Source organism: Giraffa tippelskirchi, chromosome 5 (genome assembly GCF_054371585.1).
Source record: "Giraffa tippelskirchi isolate mGirTip1 chromosome 5, T2T-mGirTip1v1.2.pri, whole genome shotgun sequence".
NCBI lineage: Eukaryota > Metazoa > Chordata > Mammalia > Artiodactyla > Giraffidae > Giraffa > Giraffa tippelskirchi.
The window spans coordinates 72,521,293-72,547,836 of NC_137279.1; the positions used below are offsets into that span (position 1 = coordinate 72,521,293).

At 37.8% G+C, this 26,544-nt stretch overlaps 1 protein-coding gene across 13 annotated transcripts in view; it reads left to right on the forward strand.

Moving 5' to 3' along the window:
- The first annotated feature begins 687 nt into the window (after positions 1–687).
- CFH (complement factor H) overlaps positions 688–26,544 on the forward strand; it is a 118,536-nt gene continuing 92,679 nt past the window's right edge. For 6 of the 13 annotated variants that reach the window (XR_014054710.1, XR_014054711.1, XM_081493300.1 and 3 more), the window contains exons 1-4: positions 688–809; positions 17,024–17,209; positions 17,678–17,783; positions 20,790–20,866. Coding sequence is in view for 11 of the 13 variants with exons in the window: in XM_081493300.1 (XP_081349426.1) it covers positions 752–809; positions 17,024–17,209; positions 17,678–17,783; positions 20,790–20,866 (427 nt within the window). In the remaining 2 variants the exon portion in view is untranslated. Of the gene's footprint in view, positions 810–17,023; positions 17,210–17,677; positions 17,784–19,065; positions 19,227–20,789; positions 20,867–26,544 lie in introns of those variants that run through there. The other 7 variants (XM_081493307.1, XM_081493309.1, XM_081493308.1 and 4 more) reach the window with 2 other exon arrangements.

Consider the following 26,544-nt stretch of genomic DNA (forward strand, 5'->3'; position numbering starts at 1 on the left):
TTGTCCCTTCACTTTCTCTGTATTCAGCAAACCATTTGCTTAGGTCTCTTTATGTATATTATATTTCAGTACAAAGTTTAAAAAATTCAGCATTTCAATTTCTTGAATTTTGAATTATTAAACTCTTTCGTACCTAAAGAGAGTGAGCCTGTTGCTTTACACACTTTTATAACAAATCCTTAAAAGATTAATTGCTTGAACTGCAGGAAAAGCAGGCCTCCAAATCAGCCAGCACTTGCATTCTTGGCAAAGTCTATTCCTGTTGTCTGGGTCTTGATTGTGAAAGCATTGCCTAACCTGGAGTTCTGTAAATGAATTTGAAAGAGCTTCTATTTATTTATTTTTTAATCTCCTGAGGTTACAGATGGTAGATCTGAATAGGTCTGATGAATCGGAGTGTTTGTGAAATGCAGAAAGTATTACCAGTTATGCACATTCCAAGAACCTGAACATTTCCAGAGAACTAGCCTGGGTTTATAAAAACAAATCAAGGGCAGGTCACGGCATTCACTTTCAGTGGGAGCGCAGGCTCAAACTCTGGCATTGCTGAGGCTCCTGACTGAGATTTTTCTTTCACTTTGCAAAGTTTCTGATGGGCGGGACATCTAGCAATCCCTTTAATTCCCAAGCTGTGTTTCGACTTCCTTTTGGAGCAAGTGGTTTCCTGCACTTTTCACAGTTTTTAGCAGAGGAGAACCTGACACAGTGGTGAGCACTGTTAATGCTAGATGTGCCCTGAAGGGTCTCCAAAATGAGATTTCCAGCAAAAGTTGTGTGGCTTGTGTTGTGGACTGTCTGTGTCGCAGAAGGTAAGAGTTTTGCTTTTTATTTTTTCCTATATTGCAAAACATTTGCTAACATGCATTTTATGGCAGTAAGAAAAACTTGGTCTAGAAAATGTGATTTCGTTACTGTTCTGTGGTCTACTGTGTGAGACACTTTTGACATTGTTAAAAAGGTCAAAAAATATAAGCAGCTTATTTGAATAGCATATCTGATTATTCATCATAATTTTATTTAATATAAAATTTTAGAAAATGTGTTAATTATTTTCAAAAACTGTAACATGTCATAATTGCAATTATCATAGAATGCTCTTTACATTTTTTTTTTGCTTAGAATTTTCACCTTATGTGAAAGTATTAAGAAGTACATGAACATATACAGAACAAGAAAATAAATTAGAAAATAAAGCCTTCATATTACAATGATTGGACTTATTTCAGATAGAGATGTTAAATCTTTCTGAAGAAAAATTTACTCATCATTTACAACTGATAACTGTGATGGCCTTAAAAGTCTTGGAGTCAAACACCACTTGCATCATTAGAATGAAAATATATAAATTTGAAAAAAAATTGCATATGAAACCTTTGTAAAAGTTGCTCAATGGGATTTTTTCCCTCAATAGTTGTATATAACATATTCTAGAAGAATAGCCTTTAGGGGTAGTACATCTGAGTGCAGGTTTTTTTTTCTTTATATCAGTAAGAAAATGTCTGGATAATTAAACTCTATCACTTTTTCCTCATAGATGAAAAAATTTCTTTGTGGAGGAAATTTGGTTTTCTAGTTCATGATAGGCAACCAATTATGCGATAGATGTTTGACTGACATTTTTTAAAGTTATCATTCATGAATTCCCAGCATTTTTCACTGTCAACAAATTTTGATCAAATGCTTATTTTAGGTCAACCTCTAGGCAGTGAGGAATATTAGCAAATATTGAGGATGGTTCAATCTAGAAAATAACGACAGTTATTTATTTTTTTGGCAGTTATTTTTTTAAGTTATATCCTTTAGTAATTTTTTCAGATTATCTCAAATGTGTTTAAGACTTTTCTAAAGATAAAGTCTTTTCTTTTTATACATGCTAATATGCGATTACTTGATTTTTAGCTTATAAACCTTATATCCAGCCACTTTTTAAACTAGGTATACAATCATTTACCCATCCATAAAAATATTACAGCAATAACTAATATTACAACAAAATATACTAAGAGATGATTACGTTGGCAAAGAGTTTTGGGACAATGTAATGTTATCAATACCAAGCATCTTTTTCTTTACACAAGTGTTTCTATCTTTTCTTTAATAAAAATACTTTTAGTGCTTCCCGATTGACATACTGTTTGCTGAGGTTTTCTGCTGACTGCATTTGTCATGCTAGGGAAGATTTATTTTGTTTCTACTCATGTTTAAAGCTAAGAATTGATGCTAAATTTAATTAAACTGTTTCAGTGATAACAAAGTGGAACTTGAATTATTATTAAAATTGGTTGCTACAAAGAATAAATGATAAAACTTAAGTAGTAGTGATTTAAAGTCCTTTCTTCTCTAATTTATTCCAGCCGACTCATTTCATTTGTATTTTATGTTTCATCAATGTATGTTTGAATGTGACATCAGTTTCCACTAATGAACTGAGCATTAGCACTATACCCATTATAGTGAGAATGGCTATCAACCTGGTCACATTCTAGATAAAGTACAGCTTTAGTATTTCAAGTAATGTTTAGGTTAGCCTCATGGTTTTCACAAAAAACACCCACAATGCACAAGCTAGTAGAGAAAAATTACATGAGCTTTCAGTGGATATGGGGGCTTCCCTCATAGCTCAGTTGGTAAAGAATCTGCCTGCAATGTAGGATATCCCAGTTCAATTCCTGGATCAGGAAGATCCCCTGGAGAAGGGATAGGCTACCCACTCCAGTATTCTGGCCTGGATAAGCCCATGGGGTCACAAAGAGTTGGACATGACTGAGTGACTTTCACTTTTTCAGTGGATATAGAACTGCTCTTTTACTGTGTGTTCACCAAATATTTCTGAAACTGTTAGTTCAAATGTCAATCAATTGCACTGGTCTAACATACCTAACAGAAATTTTATTAAAGAGTGGCTTTGGTCATTTAAAAATATACACATATACTTCAATATCTGCCTCTTTTTTTGTCTCCTATGTAGAAATAACTACAGAATGCAAATTGAGAGGTTGAGAAATACTAAATTGAATACTGAATGCTAGGTTGAGACATTGAGAAAAAACAGTTGTGTCTGCTATCACAATGGGCTTCACTCAACTAGATATAGCATTTCAGCATTTCCTACATGGTCTCTGTTTTGTTAAGAGTGAACATTCCTCAACAAAACTAATCACTACTAAAGAGAAATAGTAACCAACAGGAGGAATTTATAAACTCAACTCTCTATTAGTTTTTCCTTTATACTGGAGACCAAGTAGTACCTTTTCAGTGCAGTAGGTTATCTGCATTTTCATCCTTAGTTGAACAAGCACATCAGTTGCTTCAGGGGGAGTCACTCCAGGCTACTAAGAATCTGGTCAGATTTACAGAGTTTAGAATGACAGTTCCTCAGTTGTAAGACATTGTTTCTGCCTTCTGGAATATCTTGTAACCAATTTTTCAAGAAGACCTTTTAAGATCCAAAAAGTGTATACACTTTGAAATTAACCATGGCCCCCAAATTCCAGTCTGATTAAAGTAAAGAAATCAAAACATAGCTGAAGCATGTCCAAGGCATGATGGCTGTGTTGCTTGGCAAGATATATGTGTTCTAATTCTGGAGGTTAAAAGGGTAAATACATTCTTTCAGGACCTGAAATATGTTACATATCAGAGAGATTCTATTCCAACACAGAGAACTTATTTTTTAAATATATTTTATTGTTTCAAGTACAAGGTGGGTTTGAATTAGAATTAACTCTAATACAAAAAGTTTGATATTATGATCTTAAAAATTAATTATAAATTTATAAAAATTATTTTAATGCAAAAAGAACTGATATTATAAGAATTAATTATAAATTCATAACAATTGCTCCTTTACAAGGATAGATATGAATGTCACATATAGTTATCTAATCCAGAAAGTTAAACTCTATGTTTCAATTCTAGTGTGATAAGTAAGAATCCTTTCTCTCCAGAAAATCTCACATTTTCAGAGCTAGTAGTGTGAGTATTTACCTATATGGTGTGACTTAAAGTAGAGCAATAGACCAGTTGTCTTCAATATCTTCTCTTCTCTTAAAAAGTTGTACATATTAATAATACCATACATTCAATCAGTCTGAAATTTATGTGGAAGGCCATATGTAAGAGTTGGGGTAGTTAAATTTAGTCATCATGATTTACTGTGAATTATATGTTGATAAGTTTTCTGCAACAATTTTAGTGGGCAAAGGGTAGCAATGAATGGAGGTAAGAACAGAATTAAGCAATTTGGAAGATGAGGTGTTCCCAGGAAGGAAGATCTGATGGAGGAAGTGCTCTCTGGGTGCTTTGACAACGGGTGGAGCAAACGCCCCCAGGGAGGCCAGGAGAGGGAGAGCCTTGCTGATTTTGAGGTTAGGTCCAGCCTGGGAAGGCACATGCTACTCTTTCGCCTGCACGTAATTTCAAACTACGGGCTTCCCAAGTGGCACTAGTTGTAAAGAACCCACTTGCCAATGCAGGAGACAAGAAATGTGGATCGGGAAGATCCCCTGGAGGAGGGCATGCCAACCCACTCCAGTCTTCTTGTCTGGAGAATTCCATGGACAGAGGAGCCTAGAGGGCTATAGCCCACAGGGTCACAAAGAGTTGGACACAACTGAAGTGACTTAGCACGCAATTTTAAACTAGAACTAAATTATTTAAGTATTGCTAAAATTATTCTTAGCTTGAAGTATGTTTTCAAATACAAGTAGAAGCACAGATAAGGAGGCATTCTTTATCTGGGGGCCTTTATGGCTAGGGCTTGAGCCTCAGTCTGAGTTGACCCATTTTTATTCCCTCAATCTGTGACGATCCTATGCTTTTGGATGTTTCCTTCTTCTCAGCTCGCCTCCTCCCCCTTCTCACCCCACACACCATTCCCCACTTGCCTGCCCTGAGATTCTGCCAAGCAACCTGTCCTGTGATCACTTAACTAATGTGTACTTTACCCATTTATTAACATCTTGAACCAGTCCCAGGACATAGTGCTCAAAAAGGACATGATGTCACTGAAAAAATAGTGCTGCAGTTTAACTTAAGACTAAAAGGAAACATTATAAACATGGTTCAGAGAAAGTAAAGTAATGGAACAGAAAAAAAAAAATCACGAAAATAATACAAGAAAAAAGATTTGACAAGGTACTTTTATTTGTTTTGACATTTTGACTGAGAGAGCCAAGTTTCCTCTAAACCTTGTTAACCAGAAAGGTAATAGATAGAAAAGTGATTATAGAAATGTTCCTTCAAATGTTCTCTGAAGTTTTCTGAACTAAGTTAAAATGATTCTGAACTTCAAAAAGTATAAAATAAATTCAAATATAGGACCCATAAACAAGATGTAGAATGGAATTTTACAGATGCTAGATTTTTTGGGTTCATTCAACAGAGCACTAACCATTTGTACCCTTGTCTTATCTTTTGTTTTTGTTCCCATCTACAATGCCTTTTCTCCAGGTTATTCATTCAGTTCAGTTCAGTTCAATGGAGTCTGACTCTCTGTGACCCCATGGACTGCAGCATGCCAGGTTTCCCTGTCCATCACCAACTCAGTATGATCTTGCTGAAACTCTTGCCCATGGAGTCGGTGATGCCATCCAACAATCTCTACTCTGTCGTCCCCTTCTCCTCCTGCCTTCAGTCTTTCCCAGCATCAGGATCTTTTCCGATGAGTCAGTTCTTCACATCAGGTTGGCCAAGGTATTGGAGCTTCAGCTACAACATCAGTCCTTCCAATGAATATTCAGGATTGATTTCCTTTAGGATTGACTGGTTTGATCTTGCTGTCCAAGCGACTTTCAGGAGTTTTCTCCAACACTGCAATTCAAAAACATCAATTCGTCGGCACTCAACTTTCTTTGTGGTTCAACTTTCACATCCATACATGACTACTGGAAAAACCACAGCTTTGACTAGACGGATCTTTGTTGCCAAAGTAATGTCTCTGCTTTTTAATATGCTGTCTAGGTTTGTCTTAGCTTTTCTTTCAAGGAACAAGCGTCTTTTAATTTCATGGCTACAGTCACTATCTGCAGTGATTTCAAAGCCCAAGAAAATAAAGTCTGTCATTTTTTCCATTTTTCCCCATCTATTTTCCATGAAGTGATGGAATCAGATGCCATGATCTTTGGTCTTTAAATGTTGAGTTTGAAGCCAGCTTTTTCACTCTCCTCTTTCACTTTCATCAAGAGGCTCTTTAATTCCTCTTTGCTTTCTGCCTTAATGGTGATGTCAGCTGTATATCTGAGGTTATTGGTATTTCTTCCTGCAGTCTGGATTCCAGCTTGTGCTTCATCCAGTCTGACATTTTGCAGGTTATCCATAATCCACAGATAAAATGGAAAGTCTCTGGGTTAGCTTTGCATTCATTTTTTTCATTCTTTTGTTCTTTCAATAATCTTTTTTTTCTTTTGAGTGATTGCTAAATACCAGGCACTATGACAATAAACACGTTCCAAGCACCTCCAACGTGGGAGGAAAAAAAGCAATGGTTATTGTATATCACTAATATATTTATTTTATCATATATTTTGATGGAGATAAATGAAAACACTATAGGATCACTTAGGGAAGGCAAGATACTCAGACTGGAATGAAAGAATGGAGTAGGGTGGAGTTGAGGAGTTGGTTTGTAAGAAGTACAATGAGGAGAGGGAAATATATCAGAGTTGTTATGACATCATGGGTAGGTTCTGACAGTTGAATAGGAGTTAACCAGATGACAGTTGACAAGGAGGATACTGATTTTAAGAAGATTCAAATGTGTACTCAAAGGATTAAAAATAGCCCTGTAAAGCCAGAGGAATCCAATCACTTTCCGTATTTCTAATTCTTTAATCAATTGAATTTGTGCAAATAATATGGGTAAAATTGAGTATCGTGTGTGCTGTTTTTCTTCCCTTTCTCTTTTCATATGTATCCCCAAGATTGTTGTGATAGTCCTTATTCTCTGAGAAGTTACATTTTGATAGGAGGACAGATGAAATTCTAGTAAACATAAACATAACTCTGAATCATGAATTACGTTGTGAAGAAAGCGAAGCAGGGGCTGAGGGAACATGATGGAGAAGGGGTAGTGAGGAGTCCAGTGGATTTTGGAGCCTAGAGATAAGTGGATCCCTTGGAGGAAGCAACATGTGAGTAGAGCCTGAAAGATGAGGCATCTAGTCACCAAATGCCTGAGGTTAATGTGACTGAGGAGGGAAACAAGATGTGCAAAAGGCCTAAGGGGAAAAAAATTCATTTGAGATGCTCAGCTAAATATAAACAATCAAATTATGGTGGCCTTGGCATTGTGAATAAATGATGGAGGTGACAAGAAGAAATCAGAGAATGACAAGAGCCAAATACAGATTCTAAAGCCAACGGGAGGAGACATACAAGGATAAGGAGAAGTCAGGGGAATTTTAATCCCAGAAGTGGCATGACCAAATATGCAAAAATTGCTTGTGGCTCTGATGCCAACATGAGAGGGGAGCTTGGGGACTAGTTAGCAGGTTGAGTTATCATCAAGCTGACAGATGATGCTAATCAGAACTAAGATTTTAGAGATGGCAGTGGAAAGATGGAAAAACAGTGTAGTTGATGGTAATTTCTTTTCCTCATGGAGACAAGAGATGCCATTTAAAGTTCTTGGACGTGTCTGTGTTTTTTTTCAGTTAACATAATGTCTTCAAGATTTAGCCATGTTGTGGCATGTATCAAAGTATCCTTCCTTTATAAGGCTAATATTCCATTGTATATCTGCTATATTTTGTTTATCCTTTTGTCTATTGATGGACACTGGGATGTTTCCATTGTTTGGCTCTTGTGCTCTTTTGAGTATTGGTATACAAGTATCTCTTCAGGTTCCTGCTTTCATTTCTTTTGGGTCCATACCTAAGAGTTGAGTTGCTGACTATTCACAACCACTTTAGCACACCTTGTGTACTAAGTTAATTCAATTGTGTCTGACTCTTTGTGACCCAATGGACAGTAGCCCTCTAGGTTCCTCTGTCCATGGGATTTTCCAGGCAAGAATACTGGAGGGAGTTGCCATGCCCTTATCCAGAGGATCTTCCTGACCCAGGAAATGAACTCATGCCTCTTATCTCTCCCGCATTGGCTCCTGCATTGGGTTCTTTACCACTAGTGCCACCTGGGAATTGCTGCTGCTAAGTCCGACTCTGTGCAACCCCATAGAAGGCAGCCCACCAGGCTCCTCTGTCCCTGGGATTCTCCAGACAAGAATACTGGAGTGGGTGCCATTTCCTTCTCCAATGCATGCATGCATGCTAAGTCGCTTCAGTTGTGTCCAACTCAGGGCGACCATATGGACAGCAGCCCACCAGGCTCCTCTGTTCACGGGATTCCCTAGGCAAGAATACTGGAGTAGGTCGCCATTTCCTTCTCCAGGGAATTGCTGAATGATATGTTAACTGTTTGGGGGAACTGCTAAACTGTTTTCCACAATGGCTGTACCATAGTGGTTAAGCATAAAATTTTAAATTTATTCTTTCAAAGTCCTGAACTCATTCAAGTAAATGATTCATCTACTATAAGGGAAAAAAAAAAGTTCATGGAAAAAGCACCAGAGGCTTAAGTATCATTTGAAGTATAATCAATATGAGAACTCTTCTTATAGTAAATATGTCTACACAGAGTAAATATTGTGAGAAGCCAGTAGGAAGATTTTATGAAAGTGCTGTATCCTTGTCTTTCATGTCTGGTTGTTCAAAGCAAGTAACAGAGGGATAAATACCCTTTGTGTAACTGCACTGCTTTAATAAAAATCATTTAAATTGAATAAGTTAATGGACAAGAAAATTTTACTTTTTCCTTGCATGAGCATAAGGAAAGGATAGGACTAAATTCGTCAGAATGTTAGTATATTAGTGAAAATTGGTGCTCCACTCATGATGCTGCCATCTACATTAGGAATTCGACAGATTAATTTTTCCGGTAACCTAAACGCCATGAAGTGGATCTGAATTCAGAAAGTGGAATTATCCTGTAATTAAACACAAAATTTCCTTGCTAAAAAAAATTAAAAGATCTTTAACTTGAAAAAGCGAAACCAAAAGCTCGGGCCTCTTGGGGAGAGGGAGGGGCCGCTGGGAGGAAGAGGTACAGGCAGTTTGTGTTGTTTTACGGTGGGGTGTTGGCACCATCTAGTGGAGAGAAAGTATGTTTACTTCAATTTTAGAAATCAAAACTAATGTGGACTCACAAAAGTCACCTAACAAATGTGCCACACATTTGCAAAAACGTCAAGGAAAAACTAGTGCATATGAAAGCCCACATAAGTGTTATATATTACAAAAAAATGAAGTTTCATGTGAACTTTATGATCTATGAAATGTAGAACGTTTCCAAAATAGGATCCAGCTCAGTAGATTATTTTTTCCCCTTGTCTTTATGAAAAGAAATTCTACAATAGACTGTTAGACCATTATTATAAAACCAAGTAAGAAATGAAGTTTAGCAATGAAAATAATATCAACTAATAAATATGGTAAGAAATATCTTTGAATTTGCCATTTTTAAAGTAATGTGTTGAGCATCTACTAATGAAATCATCCTAATATCAAAGGTAGTTATATCTAAATTAAGCAGCAAGAAATATTGAAAAGATTATCAATTATAATAAGTAGATATTAGCTTCATTATTAATTGTATCTATTCCTCTCTTTATATGTCATATTGTTAATGAATTACTTTTTCAGAAAATAAGAATCATACGGTATAGGCAGATTCTATTACTAAATACCTTTATTGTGAAGTATATGAGTGAATAAAATATGTGTGCTGTATTAAAAATAATTATAACAGCTTATGTCAACAAATAGAGCTTTAGGAGCATCCCTAACATACCGTTGGGTTTCTTTTGGATTAATACCCCTTCCTTTCTTCCAGAAGAAAACATTATTTTAATATGTATGGTAATTATAGTTTTGCTCTTCCTTCATAGTTTTTAAATGTCTATGTACACATCCCTTTTATATATGTTTGTTCTTGGATATTATGTAGATGAAATAATTTTGTAACACTTGATGTCTTCTCACTTCATATGATTGTTATCATTTGTTTCTGTACCTATTTGTGGCATTGGTGTGATATTGTAATGCAGAAATATACACAAATTTCAATCCATTCAATAGTTGACAGACACTGAAGTTATTTCCATTTTTAATTATGAAAAAACATGACTATAAAATATTACCATACGTGAAAATCTAGTTTAGTATATTCCTAGGAATAAAATAGCTCTTTAGTTCAGTTCAATCTCTCAATTGTGTCCAACTCTTTGCGACCCCATGGACATATGGAGTGGAGTACCTAATGCTCCACATTCTTTCCAAGTAGTAGGATTTTTAGACATTAAACAAGTTTTCCAATGTCATATTATTTTATTTGCAGTTTATTACGGTTTTAACTTTTATTTGCACTTTGAGCAGTTTTTAATAAGTTTATTGATCACCTGGATTTTCCTTTTTGGTGAAATCCATTCCAGTCTTTTACCCATTATCCTTCTTTTTCCTCACATGTAAATGATACCACAGTTTTTAACTCTGTCTGACTTGTTTCACTTAGCAAAACCCCTCAAGAGTCATCCATGTTGTAGCAAATGGCACAACTGACCTCTTTTTATGGCTGAATAATATTTCACTATATGGAGAGAGAGCATTTTCTTTACCCATTCATTCCTCAACGGCCACTTAGGTTGTTTCCTTATCTTGGCTGTTCTAAGTAATGTTGCAGTGAGGACGAGAGTGCAAATATCCAAGATACTAATTTAGTAAAGACCATTGACTTTGAACTATATTTAATCTACTTCTATCCAATAAAATTACTGCTATGTTTAAATTAAATTCTAACACTCAATCCCCCTTTCTGTATTTTCTCCTCTCTCTGACCATGCCATCTTTTGATTTAGTTATTTCTTGTTATTTAATCTTTTCTTGTCAAGCAGGTTGGAATTTTTATCTAAATTCTGCTTCTATAATTTTGACAGTTAACTTAGAAATTAAAATATACCTTCTTCTCAAAGTGTGGTATTAATTTAACAGCCAGGGTTCAACTAGAGAAACATAATAGTAAAAGTTTTTCATCTATGTATCTATCTATCTGGCTTCTCTGGTGGCTCAGTGGTAAATAATCTCCTGCCAGTGCAGGATATGCAGATTCTATCCCGGGGTCGAGAAGACCCCCTGCAGCAGGAAATGGCAACCCACTGTAGGATTCAGTCCAGGGGGTTCCAAAAGAGTCAGACACGACTTAGCAGCTAAGGAACAACAAAAATCTATCTATCTATCTGCCTACCTACCTAACTGCCTATCAAGATAGAGATCTATTAGAGGAAAGAAGTTGTCTAATGCAATTGTGGCTGTTTATTGTTGTTCAGTCACTAAATCGTGTCCTACTCTTGCGACCCAATGTGACACATCAGGCACTTCTGTCCATGAGATTTCCCAGGCAAGAATACTGGTTGAGTTCAGTTCCATTCAGTCGCTCAGTTGTGTCAAACTCTTTGCAACCCCATGAACTGAAGCACGCCAAGCCTCCCTGTCCATCTCCAACTCCTGGAATTTACTCAAACTCATGTCCATTGAGTCGGTGATGCCATCTCATCCTCTGTTATCCCATACTCCTCCTGCCCTCAATCTTTCCCAGCATCAGGGTCTTTTAATTGAGTCAGCTCTTTGCATCAGGTGGCCAAAGTATTGAAGTTTCAGCTTCAGCATCAGTCCTTCCAATGGATATTCAGGACTGATTTTCTTTAGGATTGACTGATTAGATCTCTTTGAAGTCCAAGGGACTCTCAAGAGTCTTCTCTAAGACCACAGTTCAAAAGCATCAATTCTTCGGCGCTCAACTTTCTTTATAGTCCAACTCTCAAATCCATACGTGACTTATTGGAAAAACCATAGCTTTGACTAGACAGACCTTTGTTGGCAAAGTGATGTCTCTGCTTTTTAATATGCTGTATACATTGGTCGTAGCTTTTCTTACAAGGAGCAAGCATCTTTTAATTTTATGGCTGCAGTCACCATCTGCAGTGATTTTGGAGCCCCCCAAAATAGAGTCTGCCACTGTTTCCACTGTTTTCCCATCATCTATTTGTCACGAAGTGATAGGACTACATACCATAATCTTAGTTTTCTGAATGTTGAGTTTTAAGTCAACTTTTTCATTCTCTTTCACTTTCATCAAGAGGTTCTTTAGTTCTTCTTGACTTTCTGCCATAAGGGTGGTGTCATCTGCATATCTAGGTTATTGATATTTCTCCTGGCAATCTTGATTCCAGATTGGGCTTCATCCAGCCTGGAATTTCGCATGATGTGCTCTGCATAGAGGTTAAATAAGCAGGGTGAAAATATACAGCCTTGACGTATGCCTTTTCCTATTTGGAACCAATCTGTTGTTCCATGTCCAGTTCTAACTGTTGCTTACTGACCTGCATCCAGATTCCTCAAGAGGCAGGTCAGGTGGTCTGGTATTCCCATCTCTTAAAGAATTTTCCACAGTTTGTTATGATTCACACAGTCAAAGGCTTTGGCATAGTCAATAAAGCAGAAATAGATGTTTTCCTGGAACTCTCTTGCTCTTTTCAATGATCCAGCAGTTGTTGGCAATGATGTTTTCCTGGAACTCTCTTGCTCTTTTCAATGATCCAGCAGTTGTTGGCAATTTGATCTCTGGTTCCTCTGTCTTTTCTAAATCCAGCTTGAACATCTGGAAGTTCATGGTTCACGTACTATTGAGCCCTTGCTTGGAGAATTTTGAGCATTACTCTGCTAGCATGTGAGCTGAGTGCAATTGTGCAGTAGTTTGAGCATTCTTTGACATTGCCTTTCTTTGGGATTGGATGAAAACTGACCTTTTACAGTCCTGTGGCCACTGTGAGTTTTCCAAATTTGCTGGAATATTGAGTTCAGCACTTTAACAGCATCATCTTTCAGGATTTGAAATAGCTCAACTGGAATTCCATCACCTCCACTAGCTTTCTTCATAGTGATGCTTCCTAAGGCCCACTTGACTTCACATTGCAAGATGTCTGGCTCTAGGTGAGTGATCACACCATCGTGGTTATCTGGGTTGTGAAGATCTTTTTTGTATAGTTCTTCTGTGTATTTCTGCCACCTCTTCTTAATATCTTCTGCTTCTGTTAGGTCCATACCATTTCTGTCCTTTATTGTGCCCATCTTTGCATGAAATTTTCCCTTGGTATCTCTAGTTTTCTAGATAAGATCTCTAGTCTTTCCCATTCTACTGTTTTCCTCTGTTTCTTTTTACTGATCACTGAGGAAGGCTTTCTTATCTCTCCTTGCTATTCTTTGGAACTCTGCATTCAAATGGGTATATCTTTCCTTTTCTTCTTTGCTTTTTGCTTCTTTTCTTTTTGAAGCTATTTGTAAGGTCTCCTCAGACAGCCATTTTGCTTTTTGCATTTCTTTTCCTTAGGGGTGGTCTTGATCACTGCCTCCTGTACAAAGTCACAAACCTCTGTCCATAGTTCTTCAGGCTCTCTGTCTATCAGATCTAATCCCTTGAATCTATTTCTCACTTCCACTGTATAATCTTAAGGGATTTGATTTAGGTCATACCTGAATGGTCTTGTGGTTTTCCCTACTTTCTTCAATTTAAGTTTGAATTTGGCAATAAGGAGTTCATGATCTGAGCCACAGTCTGCTCCCGGTCTTGTTTTTGCTGACTGTATAGAGTTTCTCTGTCTCTGTCTGCAAAGAATATAATCAATCTGATTTTGGTATTGACCATCTGGTGATGTCCATGTGTAGAGTCTTCTCTTACGTGTTTGGAAGAGGGTGTTTGCTATGACCAGTGTGTTCTCTTGGCAAAACTCTATTAGCCTTTTCCCTGCTTCATTCTGTACTCCAAGGCCAAATTTGCCTGTTACTCCAGGTGTTACTCCTCAAATTTTATTCCTAAACATAGTATAATCTGGCTTTTGTTCTCACCATCCCCTGAAATTGCTTTTGCCTCAGTCCCTGATAACTTCCCCCTTGCTCTGTTCAGTGGATACTTCTCAGTTATTATCTAACAGAATTTGTTTTACCTTTTGACAATGACAGTTTCCTCTTGAAACTCTCCTCCTTGGTTTCTCTAATACTGTTTGACTTTTTCTTACTCTTTCCGCCCTTCTAATCACTACTTTTCTTCTCCTTGCAGTGCAGTATTTCTTCCACCTGGCTCTTAAACACTGCTATTTCCTAGGGTCTTTTAGCGAACCTTTGTTTTCTTGATCTCTTACTTTTGCATTCCAGTCCCCTACAATGATAAAGACATCTTTTTTGGGTGTTAGCTCTAAAAGGTCTTGTAAGTCTTCATAGAACCGTTCAACTTCAGTTTCTTCAGCATTACTGGTCGGGGCATAAACTTGGATTACTGTGATATTGAATGGTTTGCCTTGGAAACGAACAGAGATCATTCTGTCATTTTTGAGATTGCATCCAAGTACTGCATTTCAGAGTCTTTTGTGAGCTGCTATTTCCTTCTCTAAGGGATCTTCCCAGATCAGGGCTCAAACCCACATTTCCTGCATTGGCAGGCAGATTCTTTACGTTGGATACACCAGGGAAGCCTGAACTGTGGTTAAGCAGGTCTAAACTTCATAGGGCTGGCTGTCAGAAAGGGCAGAGCACAGGTAGGGAAGCTGAGTCCACAATACAGTTTCTTCTCTCTTTTGGATCAGGTTCAGCTCTGCTTTAAAAGCCATTCAAGTGATTTAAGCAGGCCTACACCAGTTATCCAGGGTAATCAGCTTGCTTAAAATTAATTGTTTAGGATTATATCTGGTCATGTAGCTTCTCAGCAGTACCTAGATTAGTGTTGGTTTAAATAACTGAGGATGGATGCCCAGTCAGGCTGACCCCTTATCAAAGTTATCACAGCTGATTCATATCTCTTCATTCCTCTGGACATTGTTCTCCTTAAAGTCATATTCTTCATTTTCTCTTCTCTTCTCTCAATTAACATATGGTTGTCCTGTATTTTATGTATATGTATGTGTGTGTATGTGAGTATATATGTATTTTAAATTACATAAGACTACAGTTTTATTGTTTCACAGTTGGTGTTCACTTAGACTTATTTGTTTAGGTACTGTTTTTGTTTTTTCTTTCATTACAAACCTTATATCTGCGATAGTTTTCCTTTTTCTAAAGTACATATTTTATTTTCCCTTAATGTGAATCTGTAAAGCAAATTCTCTCACATTCTATTAATTGATATCTTGAACCTTAAAAAATTGTTTCTTTATGTAGAATTCTGAGTAGACAGTTATTGCTTTATGCAGATAGAAGTGATAAGTTAACATCTTGTTTCCATTACTGCTGCTGAAAAGTCAACTTTAAGTACTGACCATTATCAGAATGGTCACTACAGTGTATCTTAATTAGAAAAAGAAGTCTATAATACCTTCCCCCTTACTCTTATGTTAACATTTTCCCACATGATTAAATATTCCCCCAAACACAATTTTCAAAAGCCATAAAATATTTTCTCAGTTGAATGTACCACAGTATGACAATATTCACATTAACATATCTTATTTTTTCCACTATAAAAATATTGGAATAAACATCTTGTACATAGAATCGTAGAAAAACTTTCATTATTGCTTTAGGATCTTTTTTCAGTTTGAAACTCTTTAATTTACATGAACATTTTTAAGATTCTTAATAAATGTCATCAAATTGCTTTAGTCAATTATACCTCTAATTTTATTTAAAATAATATTTATAACATTTCTTTTTCTACAAAATTAAGTGTCATTCCCTTTACATTTTTGTCATTGAAATTTGTCCAAAAACATCACTTACACTTAATTGTCATGTCTTTGATTTTAGTAATGGTTATGTTATCAGCCATTCTTAAGAAAATGTTCTATCATCCTCCTGTATTTTTTCTTTCATTGTGTTAGTGCTTTTGCTATTGCAAGAAGTGCTTTTGTGTGGAAAATAATTTTGCAGATAATTTTCCTTTGGATTTTGTATAGATTAAATCTTCATAAACAGAATTTTAATTAAAAACATTCTAATATGTGTATACTTTTTACAATTTGCTTTATTCCCTGAATTCATGAGTTTCCTAATGACACTTTTCTGAGAAAAGTAGGGTTTCAATTTTATTTCTTTTTATCTTCAGTGGTTGCTAATTGCTAGAGTGCCAGAGTGGGTTTCAATTTGAGATTGTCAATCACATTTACACATACACTTGACCACTCCAGCCCCAAGGTTACTGAGGTTCAAGAGGTTATATAGAATAGGGGGTAAAGCAGACTGTACAAGAGCTTGATGAAGATTTCAGACACCTGGATACATCATCTCTTTGAATACATATTCAATAACTTCCTTACAAGAGTGACAACACTTTGCGAGCACTTTGTCTCCATATCCATTGTTGTTTCTTCAAACCTTAGAATAGTGCCTAATATTTCCTGAATTTAAGAAAGCATGCGCTTGCTGTGCTTAGTCACTCAGTTGTGTCCGACTCTGTGACCCCCATGGACTGTAGCCCATCAGGCTCCTCTGTCCATGGGGACTCTCCAGGTAAGAATATGGAGTAGGTTGCCAGGCCCTCCTCCAGGTGATCTTCCCAACCCAGGAACTGAACCCAGGTCTCCCACTTTGCAGGAGAATTGTTTACTGTCTGACTCACCAGAGAAGCCCAAGAATACTGGAGTGGGTAGCCTATTCATTCTCCAAGGGGAACTTCCCAACCCAGGAATTGAACCAGGTTCTCCTGAATTGCAGGTGGATTCTTTACCAGCTAAGCTACCAGGGAAGCCCTTAGAAAAGAGCAGAATTACAGAATTCAGTGTAGCACTTAAAAATAGAATAGTAAAGCGTAACTATTTATGTTGAAAGTTATTCTTACAAATCTATGTAGATTTAATTTTTGTAAGGTAAAAAATATATATTAAGACTTATATTGGATGGACCTATATAAATTTTTTAAGCAAACATAACCTAAAAATACTACATTTTTTGTTATATTTAAACACCTATTTTCCTTTTATTTTTTGTAGACTGTAAAGAACCCCCTCCAAGAAAAGAAACAGAAATCCTGTCAGGTTCTTGGACTGAACAAACATATCGAGAGGACACTCAGGCTACATATAAATGCCGCCCTGGATACAGAACTCTGGGGAGTATCGTAATGGTGTGCAGGGGTGGAAAATGGGTGTCTCTTCATCCATCGAGGATATGTCGTAGTAAGTAATCCCTACTTTCGTGAAATCTGTGAAAAGTTGTGAAAATAACGAATACTATTGTGGCAATACTGGCTGAATTCTATCGCTGCTGCTGCTGCTGCTGCGAAGTCGCTTCAGTAGTGCCCGACTCTGTGCGACCCCATGGACTGCAGCCTACCAGGCTCCTCCGACCATGGGATTTTCCAGGCAAGAGTACTGGAGTGGGTTGCCATTGCCTTCTCCGGAATTCTATCGCTAGTGTCATTTAAATACAAAGTGATATATCCTCATCATTCTGAAAAAGGGGTTGTCATCTTCCAAAATTAAAAAAAGAAAAGCATACAGATAACTTTGGCATTTTCCCCTTTTCTATACCTTCAATTGTGTCCTCTAAAACAATATCAAATATCCCTTTTCTTGAACTCCTATGTAAATTGTTACTCCCTGTGCTACATGTTAACATCATATTCTTTTTCTTTTTCATTTTAGAAAAGCCGTGTGCACACCCTGGAGACACTCCGTTTGGTTCTTTCCATCTTGCAGAAGGAACTCAGTTTGAATATGGTGCAAAGGTTGTTTATACATGTGATGAGGGGTATGTCATCAACAGAAAGAGCAGTTTATAATTCATATCTTTCAGAGTGGAAAGAGTAAATAAAAACTGACCTTATTTATGTGTTTAAGGTTTCTATATTTTTCTATGAGCATTTTTAGAAGTAACATACAGGTAATCTGAAAATGTAAACTATAATGAAAATGATTATATCTGCTACTATGATCATCTCCTCAACATTGAAAAAAGAAAGTGAATTATAATTACTCTGGTAGAGTGTAGTTACAGGAGAGTGGGAAAATTGTACACATTTAAATAAAAATTCTCTGCAATGAGTCCTCAACGCATCTTATTATGTGTAGAATAAGAATTCCGTACTTTGGCCACCTGATGCGAAGAGCTGACTCATTGGAAAAGACTCTGATGCTGGGAAAGATTGAGGGCAGGAGGAGAAGGGGACGACAGAGGATGAGATGGCTGGATGGCGTCACTGACTCGATGGACATGGGTTTGGGTGGACTCAGGGAGTTGGTGATGGACAGGGAGGCCTGGCGTGCTGCGGTTCATGGGGTTGCAAAGAGTTGGACACGACTGAGCGACTGAACTGAACTGAACTGAAGAATTCCGTATCTCAGGGGCAGTGGGAATGGTAACAAGATTAGAGAACGTGGATCTATTTTGATAAAATTTTATAAAATTTATGAGAAATCAGACTCACTGAACATTGAAATAATAACTACCATTCTTTAAGTTTCCACAGTCTGTAAATTACGCTTATCACGCCGACCAAAAATGCTACTATGCTCAGAAGAGGTGATTTTGTGCCTTCTAAGCACCTGCTGGATTCTCACAGCTCAGCTAATCTTAACCCTGTGTTGTTACCTCCCCAGTGTTCTTTCTTTCTTGTGACTCCCAGCCAGACCAAAACCTTGTTTTGAAGAAAGTTTTATACATAGGAAAACTGGATCATTGTACTTTTATACTATATAAGTATACACAGGGTGAAGAAATTACACGTGGAATCATTATTCACTCCCTATTTATTTCTTGATTTGAGGCAATAGAATATTTTAGAGCTTAGGCTTTGAAGTAAGCCCGTATTCCAAAACACTACCACTTAATAACTATATATATATTTTAAAAAATAGCTCTTTACTCCAATTTCCTCTCTTACAAAAGCAGAAACATATCAAGTGCATCAGAGGCTTGGTGGGAGAAATAAGTACAGTACACTATAAGCAAGCAGGGCTGCTTTATAAGGTCTCCTCAGCTGGGAACGGGGTGGGGTTCCTGTGGGCGGGGCAGCTGCAGCGCTCAGGCTCTAGAGTGCAGTGGGCGATGCTGCGTCAGCACAGAAACCCAAGCTGAGGTGCCAGGGCGGCCATTTTGAACTGGGAACGACGTCGGAAGGGCTGGCTCTGAGGCTTCAGTATGCGGGATCCTGTGAGCTTGCTAAAGGAAACTTAGCATGGAGGATGAAATAAGGTTAGATTTATTCCCCAGGTTCTATTTTTATTCCCCAGAAATTTGAATTTCCGGGGTTAGCCGGTGGCATTAGGCGGATTTGTATAAAATTTCACAGAACTCCCGAGAGAGGTTTGGACGAATGACTGGGTCCCTGGTGTAGAGGGAAAATAGTCAGCAGAAAGTGTTCCTCTGTTTTAAGGCGGAGCCAATAGAGGAGCCAGAGAAGAACCTTTGACAACCTGGCATCTTGTTCCTTCGTGTGACAGGGGCACATAGTAAAAGTTTGACTGCAAGTTCCCTTGACTCGCATTTACTCTACTGAAACGATTTCTTTCCTTAGAGAATTAGGAACAAATCAATCCCAATCCAAGAAACTGAAGGAAAGAGTTTTCCTTCAAAAACTGTAGGAAAGAGTTTGTTTCACTTGTGCAACTAGCAGGACAGCTCTCATTCAGGGTCAAATGAAATGTTTGTCCAGGTACAATTCTTTAGAAGTTTAGGAGAGGCCCTTTTTTTCAAAATTCTCTTGCTTGTGATTATCAAAATGCCTTTCCTTATTTATTTTTTGAGTAAAAAAAATTTTTTTGCTTACAACTGTCCAATGTAATAAATTTGAGAAGGATGCATTTTTTTTTTTATAAGCTTTGTATTTTGTGTGGAGAAGGAAATGGCAATCCAGTCCAGTATTCTTGCCTGGAGAATCCCAAGAACAGAGGAGCCTGGTGGGCTGCTGTCTATGGGGTCGCAGAGAGTCGGACACGACTGACGCGACTTAGCAGCAGCAGCAGCAGCAGTATTTTGTATTGGAATATAGCCATTAATAATGTTGTGATAGTTTCAAGTGCACAGCAAAGGAACTCAGTCATACACATACATGCATCCATTCTCCCCAAACTCCCCACCCATTCAGGCTGCCACATGACATTGAGTATAGTTCCCTGTGCAAGTACAGCATCTTTGGTTTGAAGCTCAGGGTTGATGAGTTACTATAATTTGACATTGAATGACTTCTGTAAGCAGGCTTGACTTGGTGACCACACTCTGGAAAGCATCTCTGGGATGGCAATGGGAGATGGAGAGAAGTGCTGACAATAAGCCACACTGAAATATTCTTGCTAGTACTGTCCTTGATCATGTTAAAAAAAAAAAGCACAAAGTGTCCAGAAAATATCACAATCGTGGAGGGTAGGACTATGGATAGAAATATGGAAAAAGAGTGGACTGGGGTAACATACAGTGAACTGTTGTTTATTGTTTTTATCATGATCTCATGTTTTTATCTTTGGTTTTGGTGATAGTTCGTGGAGCTTATTACATTGTTAAGTGTACCTCATTAACTGATTCAACCAGAAAAATAAAAGTGCATAAAACAATAATGAGTTTGTGTCACGAACCAAGGATTTTGATAATTTAAGTCTATGCACCTGAGGGCTTAAGGGCCTTTCCTAAGGAAGGAGGGAAGAATGTGCTCTTATTAATAGTTTTCCTGTAAATAGAGTTTCTGGATATTTGAAATGGTATCAAACTTAAAACTGCACATAAAAAAAATCAGCTCACAATTCTGTTATTTTTGATTTTCAGGTATCAGATGCTAGGTGAGATGAATTTCCGTGAATGTGATGCAAATGGATGGACCAATGATATTCCCATATGTGAAGGTAGATATAAAACTGATTTAAAAGTATATTAAAGCATATATTTAAAATATGATTTTTTTTAAAATATATTAAATATTATTAAAGTCTATAATTAAATATTTCTTACTCAAATTATTTTTTTGGATTCTACTATAGTACAGAGTTGGATCTAATCTTTTATTACTATGTTGTTAAGTGTTTCAATAACCAAGTATAAGTACAGGTTCATCTAATCTAATAGTCCAAGTATTACAGACTAGAAAAAAGTCTAAGTTTTTTTTTTTTCCTTTTGGATTCTAACCACTTGGAATAACACACATATCACATTAAAATGAAATGAGAGTTTCAGCTTTATTAATGAAGGGGCACACAGCCAAATAACCAACCCAATGCAAGGATCTCTGATAACAGCTTAACTGGAGAACATGGTGTAGATGTCCCCTTTCTCCTACATGACAAGGGGAGTTTTCCTATGGTTTTAGTTTACTGAAAAGAGCCAGGAACTAAGGAAGAGCTCTGACCTTTCTTACTGATCCATAAAGCAAACAATCAGAATGAAAAAATTGTACATCCTGTTTCCAGATTTTGAATCAGTGATTCCAATCTGTAGTCATCATGAAAATAAGAGTCCCTTTGCTGTCCACCTGAAACTATCACAACATTGTTAATTTACTATACTCCAATATAAATTAAAAAAGAATAATCTGTAGTCATCATGAAAACAACTTTTCCTAGTTGAATGGTGATGAATAAGTAGAGAGGGAAAAGAAGAGGGAAATGCAAGGCAGAGAGAGAGGAAGGGAGGAAAGAGAGAGAAAAAAACAGAGGCAGAGGAAGAAGGAAAGAAGAAAAGTGATCACTCAAAACTCCTGTTGTCTGAAAAAGAGAGTCAGAGATCTTTCATCTACAGAAATGAGAGGAAGGAATGTTCTAGGGAACATCCATATTGTAATGATCTGCAGTGCTTAAAAACGGAAATGTTTGGTTCGTAAAGATCAAATGAATCAGTGTTCCTTGGGTGATAGGGCAGGGAGACAGCCACAGAATTTCAATTGAGCAAGCATCTTGGGAGATTCTAATGTAAAATAAAGGTTGACTATCTTAACCTAAGAGATACTGGAAAATAATAAGGAAAATAAAAAAAGTACTCTAGTTATTTTCATATAGAAGAACAAGAAAAATTACAGACTATTTATTGAAGTACATATAATCAGAAAGTTTGCTTTTACACTTTTTAAGAATGTAGCTGTGGTACATATACACAATGGAATATTACTCAGCCATTAAAAAGAATACATTCCAAACAGTTCTAGTGAGGTGATGAAACTGGAGCCTATTATACAGAGTGAAGTATGCCAGAAAAAAAAACACCAATACAGTATACTAACACGTATATATGGAATTTAGTAAATCGGTAAAGATAACCCTGTATACGAGACAGCAAAAGAAACACAGATGTATAGAACAGTATTATAGACTATATGGGAGAGGGTGAGGATGGGATGATATAGGAGAATGGCATTGAAGCATGGAAATTATCATATGTGAAAAGAATCGCCAGTCCAGGTTCAATGCATGATACAGGGTGCTCAGGGATGGTGAACCGGGATGACCTGGAGGGATGGAATAGGGATGGAGGTGGGAGATGGGTTCTGGAAGGGGAACACATGTACACCCATGGTGGATTCACGTCAATGAATGGCAAAACAAATACAATAGTGTAAAGTTAAAAAAAAACAGAATACAGCTTTATATTATTGTGGGGCTTAAATGGAAATTTTGTGTTTAAGCATCCCCAACTTTATAATTCTCAATTATGTAAGAAACACTTTTTTTGCTACTACAAAATATATAAGTTCAGTTCAGTTCAGTTCACTCGCTCAGTCGTGTCTGACTCTTTGTGACCGCATGGACTGCAGCACGCCAGGCCTCCCTGACCATCACCAACTCCTGGAGTTTACTCAAATTCATCTCCATTTAGTTGGTGATGCCATCCAACCATCTCATCCTCTGTCGTCCCATTCTCCACCTGTCCTGAATTTTTCCCATCATCAGGGTCTTTTCAAATTAGTCAGCTCGTAAGAATAGCAAGGAGAGATAAGAAAACCTTCCTCAGTGATCAGTGCAAAGAAATAGAGGAAAACAACAGATTGGGAAAGACTAGAGATCTCTTCAAGAAAATTAGAGATACCAAGGGAACATTTCATGCAAAGATGGGCTCAATAGAGGTCAGAAATGGTATGGACCTAACAGAAGCAGAAGATATTAAGAAGAGATGGCAAGAATACACAGAAGAACTGTACAAAAAAGATCTTCATGACCCAGATAATCACGATGGTGTGATCACTCACCTAGAGCCAGACATCCTGGAATGTGAAGTCAAGTGGGCCTTAGAAAGCATCACTACGAACAAAGCTAGTGGAGGTGATGGAATTCCAGTTGAGCTATTTCAAATCCTCAAAGGTGATGCTGTGAAAGTGCTGCTCTCAATATGCTAGCAAATCTGGAAAACTCAGCAGTGACCACAGGAGTGGAAAAGGTCAGTTTTCACTTCAATCCCCAAAAAAGGCAATGCCAAAGAGAATGCTCAAACTATCGCACAATTGCACTCATCTCACATGCTAGTAAAGTAATGCTCAAAATTCTCGAAGCCAGGCTTCAGCAATACGTGAACCGTGAACTTCCAGATGTTCAAGCTGGTTTTAGAAAAGGCAGAGGAACCAGAGATCAAATTGCCAATATCCGCTGGATCATCGAAAAAGCAAGAGGGTTCCAGAAAAACATCTATTTCTGCTTTATTGACTATGCCAAAGCCTTTGACTGTGTGGATCACAATAAATTGTGGAAAATTCTGAAAGAGATAGGAATACCAGACCGTCTCACCTGTGTCTTGAGAAACCTATATGCAGGTCAGGAAGCAACAGTTAGAACTGGACATAGAACAACAGACTGGTTCCAAATAGGAAAAGGAGTATGTCAAGGCTGTATATTGTCACCCTGCTTATTTAACTTATATGCAGGGTACATCATGAGAAACGCTGGGCTGGAAGAAACACAAGCTGGAATCAAGATTGCCAGGAGAAATATCAATAACCTCAGATATGCAGATGACACCACCCTTATGGCAGAAAGTGAAGAAGAACTAAAGAGCCTTTTGATGAAGGCGAAAGAGAAGAGTGAAAAAGTTGGCTTAAAGCTCAACATTCAGAAAACTAAGATCATGGCATATGGTCCCATCACTTCATGGGAAATAGATGGGGAAACAGTGGAAACAGTGTCAGACTTTATTTTGGGGGGCTCCAAAATCACTGCTGATGGTGATTGCAGCCATGAAATTAAAAGACGCTTACTCTTTGAAAGGAAGGTTATGACCAACCTAGATAGCATATTTAAAAGCAGAGACATTACTTTGCCAACAAAGGTCCATCTAGTCAAGGCTATGCTTTTTTCAGTGGCCATGTATGGATGTGAGAGGTGGACGGTGAAGAAAGCTAAGCGCCGAAGAATTGATGCTTTTGAACTGTGGTGTTCAAGAAGACTCTTGAGGGTCCCTTGGACCGCAAGGAGATCCAACCAGTCCATCCTAAAGGAGATCAGTCCTGGGTGTTCATTGGAAGGACTGATGTTGAAGCTAAAACTCCAATACTTTGGCCACCTCATGAGAAGAGTTGACTCATTGGAAAAGACCCTAATGCTGGGAGGATTGGGGGCAGGAGGAGAAGGGGATGACAGAGGATGAGATGGTTGAATGGCATCACTGACTCGATGGACATGGGTTTGGGTAAACTCCGGGAATTGGTGATGGACAGGGAGGCCTGGTGTGCTGTGATTCATGGGGTCGCAAAGAGTCGGACACGACTGAGCGACTGAACTGAACTGAACTGAGCTCGCATCAGATAGACAAAATATTGGAGTTTCACCTTCAACATCAGTCCTTCCAATGAACACTCGGAACTGATCTCCTTTAGGATGGACTGACAGGACCTCCTTACAGTCCAAGGGACTCTCAAGAGTCTTATCCAATGCCACAGTTAAAAAGCATCAATTCTTCGGCGCTCAGCTTTCTTTACAGTCCAACTCTCACATCCATACATGATTACTGGAAAAACCACAGCCTTGAATAGACGGACCTTTGTTGGAAAAGTAATGTCTCTGCTTTTTAACATGCTGTCTAGGTTGGTCATTACTTTCCTTCCAAGAAGTAAGCGTCTTTTAATTTCACAGCTGCAGTCACCATCTGCAGTGATTATGGAGCCAAAAAAAGTAAAATCAGCTTCTATTTCCATTGTTTCTCCATCTATTTGCCATGAAGTGATGGGACTGTATGCCATGATCTTAGTTTTCTGAATGTTGAGCTTTAAGCCAACTTTTTCATTCTCCTCTTTCACTTTCATCAAGAGGCTCTTTAGTTCTTCTTCACTTTCTGCCTTAAGGGTGGTGTCATCTGCATATCTGAGGTTACTGACATTTCTCCTGGCAATCTTGATTCCAGCTTGTGTTTCTTCCAGCCCAGCATTTCTCATGATGTACTCTGCATATAAGTTAAATAAGCAAGGTGACAATATACAGCCTTGACGTACTCCTTTTCCTATTTGGAACCAGTCTGTTGTTCCATGTCCAGTTCTAACTGTTGCTTCCTGACCTGCATATGGATTTCTAAAGAGGCAGGTCAGTTGGTCTGGTATTCCCTTCTCTTTCAGAATTTTCCAGTTTGTTGTGATCCACACAGTCAGAGGATTTGGCATAGTCAATAAAGCAGAAGTAGATGTTTTTCTGGAACTCTCTTGCTTTTTTGATGATTCAATGAGTGTTGGCAATTTGATCTCTGGTTCCTCCACCTTTTCTAAATCCACCTTGAAGATTTGGAAGTTCACGGTTCATATATTCCTGAATCCTGGCTTGGAGAATTTTGAGCATTTCTTTACTAGCGTGTGAGATGACTGCGATTGTGTGATAGTTTGAGCATTCTCTGGCATTGCCTTTCTTTAAGATTGGAACGAAAACTGACCTTTTCCAGTCCTGTGGCCACTGCTGAGTTTTCCAAATTTGCGGGCATATTGAGTGCAGCACTTTCACAGCATCATCGTTTAAGATATGAAATAGCTCATCTGGAATTCCATCACCTCCACTAGTTTTGTTACTAATGATGATTCCTAAGACCCACTTGACTTCACATTCCAGGATGTCTGGCCCTAGGTGAGTGATCACACCATCGTGATTATCTGGGTCGTGAAGATCTATTTTGTATGGTTCTTCTGTGTATTCTTGCCACCTCTTCTTAATATCTTCTACTTCTGTTAGGTCCATACCATTTCTGTCCTTTATTGTGCCCATCTTTGCATGAAATTTTCCCTTGGTATCTCTAACTTTCTTGAAGAGATCTCTAGTCTTTCCCATTCTATTATTTTCCTCTATTTCTTTGCACTGATCACTGAAGAAGGCTTTCTTATCTCTCCTTACTACTCTTTGGAACGCTGCATTCAAATGGCTATATCTTTCCTTTTCTTCTTTGCTTCTCTTCTTTTCAAAGCTATTTGTAAGGCCTCCTCAGACAGCCATTTTGGTTTTTTTGCATTTCTTTTTCTTTGGGGGGGTCTTGCTCTCTGTCTCCTTTACAATGTCATGAATCTCCATCCATAGTTCATCAGGCACTCTGTCTATCAGATCTAGTCCCTTAAATCTATTTCTCACTTCCACTG